This window comes from Dipodomys ordii, unplaced genomic scaffold, assembly GCF_000151885.1.
Source record: "Dipodomys ordii isolate 6190 unplaced genomic scaffold, Dord_2.0 Scaffold3, whole genome shotgun sequence".
Classification (NCBI taxonomy): domain Eukaryota; kingdom Metazoa; phylum Chordata; class Mammalia; order Rodentia; family Heteromyidae; genus Dipodomys; species Dipodomys ordii.
Window position 1 is genome coordinate 36963128 of NW_012267219.1, and position 14710 is coordinate 36977837.

Here is a 14710-nt window from a genome sequence, read left to right on the forward strand (position 1 = left end):
CCTTACACAGTCTAGCTCTAGCCCAGAAGGGATTACACTGGGAGGCTCATGTCCTTTGCACAGATATTGCATCACACTACGTTCAAGCCAAAAAAAGTGTAAGTTGAACCTTCATAAATGAGAGTGCAACTGTGCTCTCAGATTATGAGTCTGTGGTTCGGTGTGACTCCTACAATGGTGTGGGAATGATGTGGTTTAGGGGCCACAGGTTGAACTTCTCAGGAAAGGCAGCTTTATTAACAGGCATAGTTATGGCGTGCATACATGAAGGGCATACTAAACCTCACAGTCTAGCTCCTCTGCAAGTTTGTTGATGCCTCACATACCCTCAATTCCATTTAAGCCTGTAAAACTTCAATCAGTATAGAACAGGAGAATTCATTAATCCTTATCATTTCAAATAACTCTGCATTTGAACAGATTAAAAGGACTTAGAGATGTGCAGGTGCAATTTTATCATTTTCTAAATGACTAAAAAAAAAAATCAAGACCAAGAAAGGGTAAATAGCTCCCCCAGTGCATGCATTTCCCTATCATGCCACGGTGTAGCAAGGTAGGGGGCAGAGAGCCACCTATGAGAGACAAAAAGATGTACAGGGACACTGGGTGGCAGGTGTTCCGTAGTTGCATGAATTTAGTTTATTAATAGTTTACCTTCCTTTCCAATGGAGATTTGAAGTCATTGTGGGTGGCTCTTCCTTCAATAGTTGGCTCCTTCCTCCTTGCTGACACCCTTGAGCACCGTATGTGTAGGAGCCAAGTATGTTTGAGGACCTGGATGTCAGCCACTGGAACAGATGGAAGGATCATTAGGGTCCTCTCCTTCTTCCTTGATAACCCCTCCAACCTGCCCACCCCAGCTCCTGCCTGAATTAGGGTATGCTGTCCAGGATGTGACACAGAAGAAGAGGACAGTCTTCTGCAGGCCTCTTTAAGGATCTTCAGTGAGGATTCCTTTCTTCATTTTTTTCAGACAGTTATGATTTTTAAATGTTAGCATGCTTTTTTTCCTTATCTTTAGCATATACCATAGAGTGTCCATGTCAGAGCATCTGATTTCACACCAGATTTCATATGCTGTTCATTAAGATTTTTTTTTAATGTAGTGTAGTGTGAAAACTCTGAAGGTACAACTGTGTGGGGTTGAATCTCAGCTCCATCACTTCCCAGCGGCATGAGCTCAGACAGCGTCTTAATCATTCCGAGCCCCAGCTTCCTCATCTGTAATTGACAATCATGACAGGATCCACCCAAAGAATGTTCAAGGTAACAACTGTAAAAACATTGCTTCACACAGGACCTGGTAAATACAAACCTTCAATGGCTGTTAGTTATAATTAGGGACTTGGGTTTATTATAGCAACCCTCCATGACTTTAGTACATCGCTTTTTTTAAAAGCCATCATCACTAACAAATCAATGTTCCATCCCTTTTAGGTACTCTCTTTTTTTGCGAACAATTTTGAGAACAATTGTTCTAAAAATGTCCTACATCATCCTCGCTGCCATCCTCACCCGCACCCTCTTATTATCGTCTGCAGGATGATTCCATTTTAACTTAACCTGCATCTTATGTAACTCACCTCCTTCTACTAAATCAGTTTGAAATGACTGTCATTTCTCCCGCACACGTGACACCGCATCCCATCAGCCTCAGGACAATACTGGGTTGGCATATGCATTCCATTGGTTGGAATAGCTAGCTATTATTCACCATACCTCCCCTCAGAGTTCACTGGTATCTTTCCAGCCCTGGAAGGTTTTTATGGAATTCTTCATCCATGTGATTTGGAATTCTTTTTCTGTCTTGTTGCAATTGATAGGCATTTCTTGTAGAAATCATGTAACTTCTCTTGGGGGATTTCCTATGGAACCTGCAGCATTCTCTTTCTTCAATCCCTAATGCCTGATCCCAGGAAGAGCAACCCCAAACCATATGAACTGGATAGATTTGGATCACTGTAGCACAATGGTCACTTAGATGAAAAGGCTGAAGTAGGGTACTTCAAAGACCTCATTTATACAGCCAGGCTTAATTCTTTTTTCTTTGAAAAGGGGGCTAGATTTATTGTGAAAAAAAGGAAGGAAAGAAGGAAGGAGGGAGGGAGAGAAAAAGGGAGAAAGGTAAGGAAAGGAAAGGAAAAGAAATGAAAGGAAAGATAGGTAGGTAGATTGGTTTCTGGAGCACATTTTTAATAAGAAGACACAATACCTGATTATAAAACAGGAGCTTTTTGTGGTATTTCATTTCTACTTTCTTCCCCTTTATTGAGCCTTTCTTGGGAGGATTTGTACTTACTCCATCACTCTGGATTGCCTTTTTTTGGTGTGTATGGCACTGGCATTTGATCTCAGAGCCTCAGGCTTGCTAGCAGACACTTTACCACGGCCATGCCATTAGCTCTTTTTTCAGATAGTATGTGCTGTCTTTAAATGGGATGGCCCTCTGTGGCTCTCATACTGAGATTCAGGCATGGGCCACTACACCTAGCCATGAAATCTCTTTCAGATCGCTTCTTGTTCCTGGCAAATCTTTGCTTCGTGAAGGCAGGCCTGAATTTGTGGAAACAACCAAAAGTTTAATGAATAAGTGTGAAGATAAAAGTGACTGAAACCATACAATGTGGGTCCAGGTCAAAGCCTGGATGAAAAAAGTAATGGCTTCCTGTATGGCTCCCAAGATGTCTTCTGGGATAACTCCAGGGGACAGACACATCAGGAAGTTCGTGCCCAGAGTGGACAGCTTGCTATCTTCTAGGACTGTTTGTCAGCCAGAAAAGGATGAAAGAAGCCATAGGATCAGATTCCTATAGGACCCGTAGGACCACTGGCCAGAGTCTATAGATATAAACAGCAACCACCTTTGATCCTCATTCTCATTTATAAAACTACCACCACCACTCTCTCTACCAGTGTGGTTGGGGTAAGATATAATCCCAAGTGTAACACACATTAGTACATGGTGCCAGGTGAGGCTGAGGTATGTTAGTTCCTCTTCTCACTCCTCCTTTCCTCGTCTTCGAGGAGGACCACTGTTCAGATATATCATTTCAGGAGTGCTTGCCTACAACTCATATTTCATTACAAAACAAGACAAAACAAAACTGCTTCTGCAAAATGACTGGACATCCTCTAGGCCCACGAGTATAGACAGGCAACCTCCACACATTTTCAGAAGCTCTAGTGAGCTTCTCCACTTCCACCCCCAGAGCCCCGGAGCCCCCAGCTCTGTCTGCCCTGGCTGAAAGAGAGAAGGGTGGGATTCGTGAGTAATTAAAGGGAATTTGGAAGGTTGGGATGTTGCAGAGTGTTAGATCGGTAGCTAGAACAGCATGTGGTGTTCTTTAGGCAGGCTTCATTGAATCCATACAAAAACAAGAAAGAGGGGCTGCCTGCCTGTCTGCTCATTTATCAAACAGCAAAGCTCAACTTTCACAGCTCCACAAAAGTGTTTTACTGTTTGCTGAGTCTTGCTCCAGAAATTAAAAGCTGAACGGCTTTTCGCAAAGCTGAACCGACCCTGTATTTGGAGACTCAAAACTAAATGGTGCCAGTCTTTCAGATTCGGACACCAGTTGATTATTTGGTGAAAGGAGAGGAGAATAATTTGTAATTTGCAGCCTATAAGAAACACTTTAAAAAAAATAAAAAGAAAGCAAGCCAAACCCCCTTCCCACAGGGTTTTGTTGAGTCTGTGAGAAGGAGGTACCATCTGTGGCAGCCCTTTCTTTGCTCCTAGTGGGAAAAGTCCTGACCTCCACTGGGGCAAATGTGGTAGAGCCTGGCGCTCTCCCATCCCCCACCCCAACTCTCCCCAAACTGCCCCCTCCTCTCATCGCCTTGCTCCATTTTATTTTATTCTTTTGGAGAAAGAAGGTGGAGGAAGACTTGGCTATCAAATATTTTTAGGTTAAAGCATTTTCATTACCAGAACCAAATTTTCTAGTCATACTTGGTGGGGGGGGGCAGGATAGATGCACCTTGAAGCCACAAAAACCTGAACACTGGAATGAAGGAGGGTTGTCTGACAAATCTGTAAAAACCAGAGTATAAAGGCTAACTCTGTGAGTAAAGAAATTGGGATGGAAGAGGACAGTAAGCAGCGGAAGAGGTGAGGGCAAGGGAGAGGGCGGTGTGGGCAGATGCAGCCCTTCTTCCAGCTCTCCCCTGCCCCCCAAAATCAGGCAGCTCCTCTCCCCCGCCCCCTGCAGCCAGGGCAGTCCAACAGAGGCCCAGCTTTGTCCAGTGTACCTATTCTGCAACACCTCTGATCCTGCTAGGAGCCTGGTAAGATCATCTGAGGAGCCTTTTTAGAGATGGAGTTCAAGTGGGAGAAAAAAAAAAAGTAAAGGTCTTTTCAGCCCTTTCAACTTAGCATGTGAAAAAAAAACTCAAACGTGTAGATGCCCTTCTAAACTTTATGGAAAGCAACTGGCAAATATCAGTAATCAAAAATGCTTATGCACAAAGATAATGGCTTCAGTATTAGTGTTTTTTTACTAACGCAATACTAGGAACAACTCCAGTGGCTGATTAAAGAGGAGTGCATTCATTCGTTCATTTATGGAGTCAATGACTTAATGTACTTGGCCACATTATTTCCTGCCTGGACTGTTGCAGTAGCCTGTTAACTGGTCTCCTTGCTTCCGTCTTTGCCTCTATGGCCAATTCTCCACTCAGCAGCCAGAATGAACCTTTTGGAAGTAAGTTAGGTCTTACCCAACTCCCTTCAGGTCCTCCCAGTTCTCGTCTCATTCAGTAAAAGCAGAAGGGCTTACAAAAGCCCACAAGGTCTCGTCTGAGCCCTACTCTGTTGACCTGTCTCTACCTTCTGAATGCAACTTCTTATGCTCTCCTATGTCTCACTCTCTCTGCTTCAGCCTTGGCTCTCTTTTCCTTCCTGAAACAAGTCAAGCCAGTTCCTACTCCCAGGGCCTTTGCATTGGCTCTTCCTTTTTCTTACAACTTTCTTACCCTAGACAGCCACCAAGTTTATTCCTTCACTTTCCTGAGGTCACTACTCAAATGCTAAATTATCATGGAGTTCTCAAAACTTGGACAACATAATATCCCCATCTCTGTAGTCCCAAGTTCTCTCATAAGTCAAGGAAAAGCCATCAAGGTAAGACAATGGCTTTTTTTACTTGCTACTTTGGATCTTTTCATGTTGGGGTGTAAGTTTCTTGGACAGAGGATATTCCTGTTTTGTTCAGAGTCATATCCTCCAGGGCCTCACCAATAAGTAGGAGCACAATAAGCATTGCACAATTTTAAGCCATGTACCATTATCCAACCCATTATGGTTATTAAGACTTCAGCTGGTTGAGCACAGTGAAGAGCAGAAGAAAACATGGCTGGAGCTCTAGTATTTGTAGAGTCTGCTACTCTAGGTAATGACTTTATAGATCTGAGTAGACCACTGATTTCTTATAAAGATTTGGGGCAGGGGGAGACTATGGATGTGGCTCAGTGGTAGAACACTCACCTAGCATGTGCACGCCTTGAGTTCAATCCCCAACACCATTCCTATGGGCGTGGGGAGTTAAGAGAGATGTCAGTGAGTGGCACAAAATTTGTACTTGCTATAAAAAAGAGTAAGTTCAAAATACCCATTCTGCAGCATGCTGACTACGGTTAAATATATGTGTTTGTATTCTGTGTGTGTGGTGGGCAGCGGGGCGGGGTTGGGGGTGGGGGAGGTCCTGGGCTTGAACTCAGGACCTGGGCACTGTCCCTGAGCTTCTTTTTGCTCAAGAATAGCTTTCTACCACTGGATCCATAGCTCCATTTCTGGCTTTTTGGTGGTTAATGGGAGATAAGACTCTCATGGACTCCTCTGCCCAGGCTGGCTTCAAACTTCAATCCTCACACCTCAGCCTCCTGAATAGCTAGGATTACCAGCGTGAGCTATCGGCACCTGGCTAAGATGTATTCTTAAAAAGTTGTCGAGAAAGTACATTTTAAGTGTTCTCATCCCAAAATAGCATTGATTGATAAGAGTAATGAGATAATGCATATAATAGTTAGCCCAGTGTGTCTATTTTATCATATATACATACCACATCATAGTACATATCATAAATATGTACATTTTTAAATTGGCCAATTTAAAAAGAAATTGATTAGAAAAAATTCTATGGACATTGAAACTGGTTACTAAGCAATTGGCTCAGGGAAGATTTCTGGGATGAAGTAGGTACAAGATGAGGTTTTCGGAATGAGCGAGCATTAGCTGGACCGTGGGCATGGAGGAAGGGAGACAGGCAATGGGGACAGGCTGTGGGAAAACCCACAAGGGAAGAACAAAATGACTTCACTAAGTTCCATGGGGCCAGAACATGAGGATTTGGGAGGGAAGCTGGAAGGAGCACAGAGACTACCAGGTGGGTCCTGTGTGGAATCAGGGTGAGACCAGGCAGCCATCCAGGTGTGAGTCCTGGGCCTGTGGGGTTGGGGGGCTGCAGGTAGAATCAGGACACATTCAAGATGGAGGGAGGATGGAACCTGATCTCCACTGGAGCCCTGGCCTGCTCAGGGAATCAGGAAAGGCGCCTGGAGTGGCTGCATGCTGGGGGAGCTGGCCACTGAGGACGGAGTACAAGGAGGGAGAGAGTGGCAGGTAAAGGGCTCAGAAACAAGGGCCTAGGAAGCATTCAGAAGAATACAACTCCAGGCAGTCCCATCTGAGAGGAAGTAGGGTTGGTGTAAGGGAATTCAAAGAGAAAAGATGAAGCCAGGTGTTGAGCTGGAGTTTCTGGCTTCTGCCTTGGATGTCAGAGGCCTCTGAGCTGGCAGAAGATCTGCCTTCTGGACCATTTATTTCAGCAAATCCATTTGGAGACCTCAATGAATCCAACACAATGATTTCTCTTGTTTTGTGGTGCTGGGGATTGAACTCAGGGGCTGCATGCATGCTAGACAAGCACTCTACCCTTAAGCCACACCTCCAGCCCCAACAGAAAAAACTTTTGCTTAGTATATCTATGTAAGCAGAAGTATGTAATAGGCAGAGTTCTGCTTTTCTGGATGTGAGTGGATTCTAGCTAAAAGGAGATGTGCTAAGCTACCTGCCAATGTACCGACATCCCCTCCACTGCGTCTCACTTTCTGTAGCCTGTGAGGAATAGAGAGAGGTGGGTCCTGAACCCAGCAGAGGTCACCAGTGCCTTCCCACGAAGACCAGGGTAGGGAGAGCACAAGAGAACTCCCATGAATAGATGGGAACAAAGAACCTCTTCATTCCGAAATACACCTGATGAAGGAGGGTGGGGATGCCACACAGAAGAAATCAAGGGTGCTGTTAAAGGAAAGAACCAGAGGCTGGAGACACTTCCTTTTGTCTTGGAGTGTCAGTTCAGACAGAGTGTTCAGATCACAAGTCTGCATCTTGTGAGCTGCGTGGCTTTGTGGGAATGGCTTTTAGCCTCTTTGAGCTTCAGCTTATTCATCTGCTTAAAGGGAAAAGTGATGGAGGGAGCCTCTTCCTGCTGTTAGCTATAATAATGTGATAATCAGCCAGGATAATACATGTCAAGTGATTGACCTGTATTGACATGTTTCAATCACTTGACATGTATTATACCTGAGCCAGGACTGGAACCTGCTGAGCCTCAGGTGAAAGCCCAGCTGCTTAGCCACTCTGTACTTCTAATTCACTAGGGAAACACAGGCGGAAAGCCCAGGGCAAGTGCACCAGGCACTGTAAAGGTGGTCCTCAGGGATGGGAGGGGACATCTTAGCTTGGAGGTCCAGGCAGAAGGAACAATATATATGGTGGCAGAACTTTCTGAATCTGGCATCTGGAGAGCATCTGAGAGCAGTGGGATTTGAGGCTGGGAACCTGAGTTGGAGCAGATCACAGGGGGCACCTTGTGCCCAGCCCAAGAAGCCTGGATGTGTTTCCAGAGCAAGAAGAGACCTGGCTAGGGTGGGAGGTACAGACAAGCAGCTGGACTCAAGAAGGGTTTAGAAGGTTGAATCAACAAGATTGGATTGAGTGGGTTAGGAAAAGAGGAGTCTGGGGGGATTTTTCTGTAGTGTTTGGCTAACTCAACAAAAATTTGATAAAGTCATAGAGTTAGTTTTTTTTTAAGTTCCTACTGTATTGATGCACATGAAATTTTTGTCTTTTGTTGGTTGTGGGGCTTGAACTCAGGGCCTAGGCACTGTCCCTGTGCTCTTTTGCTCAAGGCTAGTGCTCTACCACTTTGAGCCACAGCACCGCTTGCGGTTTTCTGGTGGTTCATTGGAGATGAGTCTCATGGGAACTTTTCGGCCTGCACTGGCTTTGAACCACAATCCTCAGATCTCTCAGCCTCCTGAGTAGCTAGGATTATAGGCCTGAATCACCAGCACCTGGCAATACATGCTTTTTATTTTATTTTTTTTGTAAGTGTAAGTAAAATCTTTAGGCAATGGAGGGAACCAGGGGATAAATTGGCCAGCTAGGGTTGGGAAGGTGGCTCAGTGGTAGAGCGCTTGCCTTGCATGTAGGAAGCCCTGGGTTCAATTCCTCAGTACCACATAAACAGAAAAGGCTGGAAGTGGTGCTGTGGCTCAAGTGGTAGAGTGCTAGCCTTAAGCACCAGAGGCTCAGGGACAGTGCCAGACCCTGAGTTCAAGCCCCAAGACTGGGAAAAATAGATGGCCAGTGAGTTCTCAGGGTCCATATCGTGGCAGGAGAGAGCATCACAAACAAGCTGACTGTACATCTTAGGTAGGGCAAATGTCTTCAGTAGGCTTGGCCCCATGTCCCAGTGGCACTGTGGCACACTGTGGACACCAGCCCCCCAGTCCTGGTGCTGAGGACAGGCATGAGGGTGGGCCTGTTTGTTTTGTGGCTGTCGTGGGTTACCAGTTGAATAAGCACTTAGCACAGTTGCGGAACTCAGCCAGTCCCCTAAAGTCAAGTGAAAATTAGACTTAGCAACCAAACACACAACAGTGCTGCTTTCTTTTATGATCTACCAATTCTTTGTAGGGAATGGGGTTGATTTGCTTTCTAAAGAGAAGAGAAAAAGCACTATAACATTCTAGAAGATCTTTGACGCTTCTTTCAAGTTTATCTCCAACTTCCTTTGTCAGTGTGGACTCATTCTAATATGAAAATCCTTTTCTATCAATATGCAAAGTGATTTAGTACCCGGTACTTACACAGCCCTACAACTATATCAAATAGACATTTTTGTATTTCTAGGCTTCTTGAAAAAAAAAATTTTGTGACAGCCCTGGGGCTTGAACTCAGGGCTTGGGCACTGTTCCTAAGCTTTTTTGCTCAAGGCTAATACTCTACCACTTGTTAATTGGAGATAAATAGTCTCACAGACTTTCTTGCCTAGGCTGGCTTCAAACCTTGATCCTCAGTTCTCAGCCTCCTGATTAGCTAGGATTATAGGCATAAGTCACCAGTGCCTGGCTCAGGTTTCCTATTTTTGTCCACACATAAATTACAAACACAGCATAACCATACTTATGTCACCATTATGAGTATTTTTCTTGTCCCATCATTTAAATGCTTACATGTCTGTGAAGTATATACACTACCATGTCATCAGTTCCCTATTGTCAGACATTGATTTCTCTCTCTCATTAGTAGTTTCATGAGTACTTTATCTTATTTTAAAACTCTTATTTTAGACTCTTTCTTTGGAATTAATAAATAAAAAAGTATGAGTTGCTAGGTGCTGGTGGCTCACACCTGTAATCATAGCTACTGAGGAGGCTGAGCTATGAGGATCAAGATTCAAAGCCTGCTTTTCCTAAGCAACCAGCATGCCTTTATCTTATTGACACTGGGACTCTTGTAACTTACCATAGTGCCTTCTTTGTTTGGATGGTTAGGAAACACAGATCCCAAATCTTAACCCATGTTTAACCAACACAAAGAGCCTCAGGCTCCAGTTTTATACTTCTCTTGCCTGTGTTGTCTGCTGTCTGTCTAACTGTTCACAGGACTAGAGTCAGGTGACAAAGTACTAAGAGCTTGGCCATAGGTTAAGGCAGACCCAAGGGCAGGGTGTATAGAGAGCCTTGTCATCCCTCAGGCTTCGGTGTCGTGTTTTACTCAGGCCTCAGTGGGTCCTCAGCATATAGGAGATAGTGTTAGAGGAGCTGGAGGACGTATTGTCTACAAAGTTGACATCTTTGTATCTGGACAACTGTGGAATTGTTTTGTTCAACTTTATCACTATGAGATAATATTTGAAAAGCTCTTCTTTCCAAAGTGTTGTGTTTTTGGTTTTTTGTCAGTCATGGGGCTTGAACTCTGGGCCTGGGTGCTGTCCCTCAGCTCTTCACTCAAGGCTAGCATTCTACCACTTAAGCCACAGTGCCACTTCTGGTTTTCTGGTGGTTAATTGGAGATAAGGGTCTCATGGACTTTCCTACCCAGGCTGGCTTTAAACCATGATCCTCACATCTCAGCCTTCTGAGTAGCTAGGATTTCAGGTGTGAGCAACCGGTGCCCAGCTTCCCAAAGCGGATTTATGGTTTGCAGGCACTAGATTCTCCAGACATCCTGTTCTCACCCATTTGGGGCTGGGAAGTATGACCCATTTATTCTCCACATTGTCCATTCTCTAATGTGCTAAAACTAACCATCTGCACACTGCCCGTTCTGGGATCCTGATATCTTGTCATTTGTTCATGTCTTTGCATCCCACTGAACCCACGCCAGGGTAGCTGAGGGCCACCATCACCTCCATCTCCTCAGACATCACGGGAGCAAGCTAAAGCAAGAGAGATTAGTTATGTCCAAGTTTAAACAACAAGCAGTGCCATCGTACCTGTTCGTTGAGTGAATGATTAAGTCAATGCATGAGAGTACTGGTGTGAAGAGTTTGAGCTAGATCAAGAGATTTACCCTATCTCTAGAGAAAGCTCCCCAGGGTCTGGCTCTAGCAGTGGGATATCTGCCTCTGCACCTCTTCTCAGGAAGGGAAGGGTGCAGGCTCACTCTCTCCTACCCTGCCAGTAAGGTGGCTCAGTGTTGATCTAAAAGGGAAGAGGATCTGGAAGAATTTGCTGAAGTATAAGAAGAGTCCCTGGAGGCTGAGCATGGTGGCGCACACTTATAATCCCAGCACTGGGAAGGCTGAAGTAGAAGGATCATACATTTGAGGCCAGCCTGGGATACATAGCAAGACCTTGTCTCATTAACAAACAAACAACAACAAAAAACCACCCAAGTGCCAATAATTTGGACAGACCAATAATCCTAGCTACTCAGATCTGAGGATTTCAGTTCAAAGTCAACCCAGGTAGAAAAGTCCCCAAGACTTTTATCTTCAATTAACCACCAAAAAAAAAAATACCCCAAAACCAAAACTGGAAGGGGAGCTGTGGCTCAAGTGGTAGAGCACTATCATTGAGCAAAAATACTCAGGGACAGCACCCAGGCCCTAAGTTCAAGCCCCAGGACTGGTACAAAAAAAAAAAAAAAGAGAAAAGAAAGGATCTGGAGGTAGAAGGAAATGAGCCATCAGAATAGGGTATTATAGTGAATTTATAAAAAACAAACAAAAAAACCTATTTAGTATTTTCTAAGAGCCAGTCTCTACTGCAAACTAATCACATAGATTTATGAAATTTCACAAGGATACTCTAAGGTAAGGTTCTATTCCCATTTCACAGATAGACAAGTTGAGTGGCTTGAGTGTGAGCTAACATGCCATACCCAAGGGCTCTCCATGTAAGTGGCTGAACTTAGATCGAATCCAGGCAGTCTAATTCGGAAACTCTCGCACTCAAACCCCTCCAAACACCAAACCTCCCCTCAGACACCAAAGAAAGCAGCCCCCCCCCCACCACCGTGGCTTTCCCACTCTAGGAGACATCTCTATGGTCTCCTCCAAGTTACTTGTACTTCTATATCCTATGTACACAGGAGAGGGCAGTCCGTGTAGAGTGAGCTCTGCCCATGTGCCTAGCCCCGTGCAAGGTCCCACCTTGCCTCATACCTTGCATCCAAGACAGGAGAAATCCAACCCATCCCTGTCACAGAGGCTAGGGGAAGTAGGGGAGGGAGGTGCCCAGGTGTGGTGGAAGCTACTGGAGAATTCTGACTAAGCAAGATGTGGCCCATTGTGGATCGGCTAATGCTCTCCTGGGTTGTAAGACAGAAGCTCAGAGCACCCAATGTGATCCCCTTCAAGATCAGAGCCACCATGAAGAGCTCTCCCCTCCACCCCCGCCCCCCCTACCCCTCCCCACCCGTCTCCCCAGCACCTGGGTCCTGACTGACAGTCTCTTGGAAAATCACAGAAACAGAGACCTTTCTTTTCTTCTTCTGATTGCTATTTATAAGACTCACAGTACCCACACTTTCCCCCATAGGTAACCAATTCTTGTGTTGACTTACAGATCATAAGACAACAGTTTCCTCAGCTAACCACCAGAAGACTCGGGACTCGAGGACAGTCAAAGTAAGCACCAGACGGCCTGCGACCTGTACAGCCTGCATCAGCTGGGCCTGTAGGCAGGCAGATCCCAGGCCACTCACCTTGAACTCTGTCACAGGCTTGATGGGAGGTTTGTGCCTAGGGAGAATATGGAAGGGCTTTATGATAGCTATGACCCTTTCTCAGGACTCTTGCTAGCAAGACAGGCCATCCAAAGGCCTGGGGGCCTTTGGCCCAGCTGTTTAATGAAATCTGATTTTGTGGACCATCCTGCCTTCAAGGAGTTGTGGGTTTTTGGTTTTTGGTTTTTTGGTCAAATTATCTAGACATCATTTCAAGGAGTACATTGTGGCTTCTTGGACTGTCTCCAAGTTACTTGGCCTGTTCTGAGAGGACTCTGCTCCAGTATCACCCAGCAGGCCAGAGGGCCAGTAATAATTTCTGCATAGGAAGTGGGCAGGAAGTTCAGCACCATCTCTGTGGTAAACAGGGCTTCCCCTTCATTGGCTCCATCAACCAACCAATCAGTGTTGGCTTTACACTTTCTGCATCAAGTTATGTCTACTGGGACCATTCTAGTGGGTAAGAGAGACAAGACAAAAAAAATCAGATTTCTAACAAACAGGGTTGAGTTGAAAATAATAAAAAGAGAAGAGGGTTCCAAAGGCAAAGGCCATGTGGACACCTGTCTGTCAGGTGTGCCTCCTGGGTAGGCATCATTACCATCTGGATTTCTAGGAATTGCCTCTAGGGATGTTCCAACCATTGTTGGATATTAATGGGTGTCTTGCAAAAATGGGGGAGGTGGTCTTGAAAGTTTTTGTGAGCATAAGTTAAACACCTCCTTTTACAGCAAGATGTCTATGTTTTATTATGTCAGTGTACACGGTGACTCCACTAGAGGGTGCCTTATTATGCAGTGTTTCTAAACCTTTTGACCAAGTTGTGCAGGTCAGGACATAGAAAACTAAAAATCACCATATGAAACGTATGTCTCTAAGGATATTCTGATAGCATGCCCATAATGTCATTTTAACAACCCAGCCCCAAACAACTCACTTCAACCTCTACACAGTACATTTATAAGATGGGTTTGGCTTTGGGAAAGTTAGACAAAGAAAACAGGTGATCAAGAGGTAGGGGGGAAAACACCTTTTTTGGTAAAGTTCTGAAAACTGTTTGAGTGGCTCAGAAGCTATTGAGGCAAATACCAAAAGGACTTCCAGAAATTGTTTTGAACAAAGAACATCTTAGAATCAATTCCTAATAATTTCTCAAGGTGATTAATCTGTAGAAGAAACCTCATTTATAAAGAAAAAATCTGCTTTTTGTTTTAAACAGGGGTTTCAACCTTGATAAACTTATATAGAAAAAAAACAAATAAATTAAGAGTCTGCCTTCCTTGTTTGCTGGTGAGCAGAAGACGGGCAATTCCAAATGTTGGTTGAACAGATGAGTGGCTGAAAGGATGAAAAATGAATTTTTGGTACAGTTTACTGGTCTTTGGGAGAATCAGTTTCTAATATATTGCTGTCACTTTTCCCCAAAATGAGTAGGAATAGTACAGAGGAAAAAAATAAATAAAACTCAATACAAGAACTTGGGAGAAAAACTGCTTTTGTCTCTATGGGAGAGCTCGTTTTGTTTTGTTTTACTTTTTCTTAACGGGCAAATAGGGCAATAACCTCTTTGAAAGTTCTGTGTAATTGCCAGGTGCTGGTGGCTGACACCTGTAATCCTAGCTACTCAGGAGGCTGAGATCTGAGGTTCAAAGCCAGCCTGGGCAGGAAAGTCCATGAAACTCTTATCTCCAATAAACCACCAGAAAACCACAAGTGGCTCTGTAACTTAAGTGCTCGAGCATTAGCCTTGAGCTGAAGAGGTGAGGGACAGTGCTCAGGCCCAGAGTTCAAGCCCCATGATCTCAAAAAAAAAGTTCTGTGTAATCAGCTGTACCTAATCCTCTCCACAAAGACTCTCTGAGGTGGTTCACACCTTCAGCTAACCAAAAGGCAATGAGATCTAGACTCCAGCCTGCAACTTGGCTTTCAGGAGAAACTCCCTCAGCAAATTTACCTTGGCAGAAGACATGTCAGAGGTGGCTAGTGAAAGGGTGTTGACAACCCTGGCAGAACAGAAATAGGAAAACTCAGAGGGCAATAACTTTGCTGTAATTGCCAATTTTAGCAATATTCACTGGCTAATCCAAAAGTAGTCTGGTCTGAATAAATTAGGACTGTTTGACCTTAAGAAGTTAGAAAGGGGAGGTGTGTGTGTGTGTGTGTGTGTGTGTGTGTGTTTTAAAGCAAGGG

General features: G+C 44.6%; 1 protein-coding gene across 1 annotated transcript in view; it reads left to right on the plus strand.

Annotated features, from left to right (window-relative positions):
* The window catches only part of Rfx4 (regulatory factor X, 4 (influences HLA class II expression)), a 142557-nt gene that overhangs the window by 66262 nt on the left and 61585 nt on the right, over positions 1 to 14710 (plus strand). Inside the window, exon 5 of the mRNA XM_013019412.1 lies at positions 12361 to 12422. Coding sequence (XP_012874866.1) covers positions 12361 to 12422 — 62 coding nt within the window. The remainder of the gene's footprint in view (positions 1 to 12360; positions 12423 to 14710) is intronic.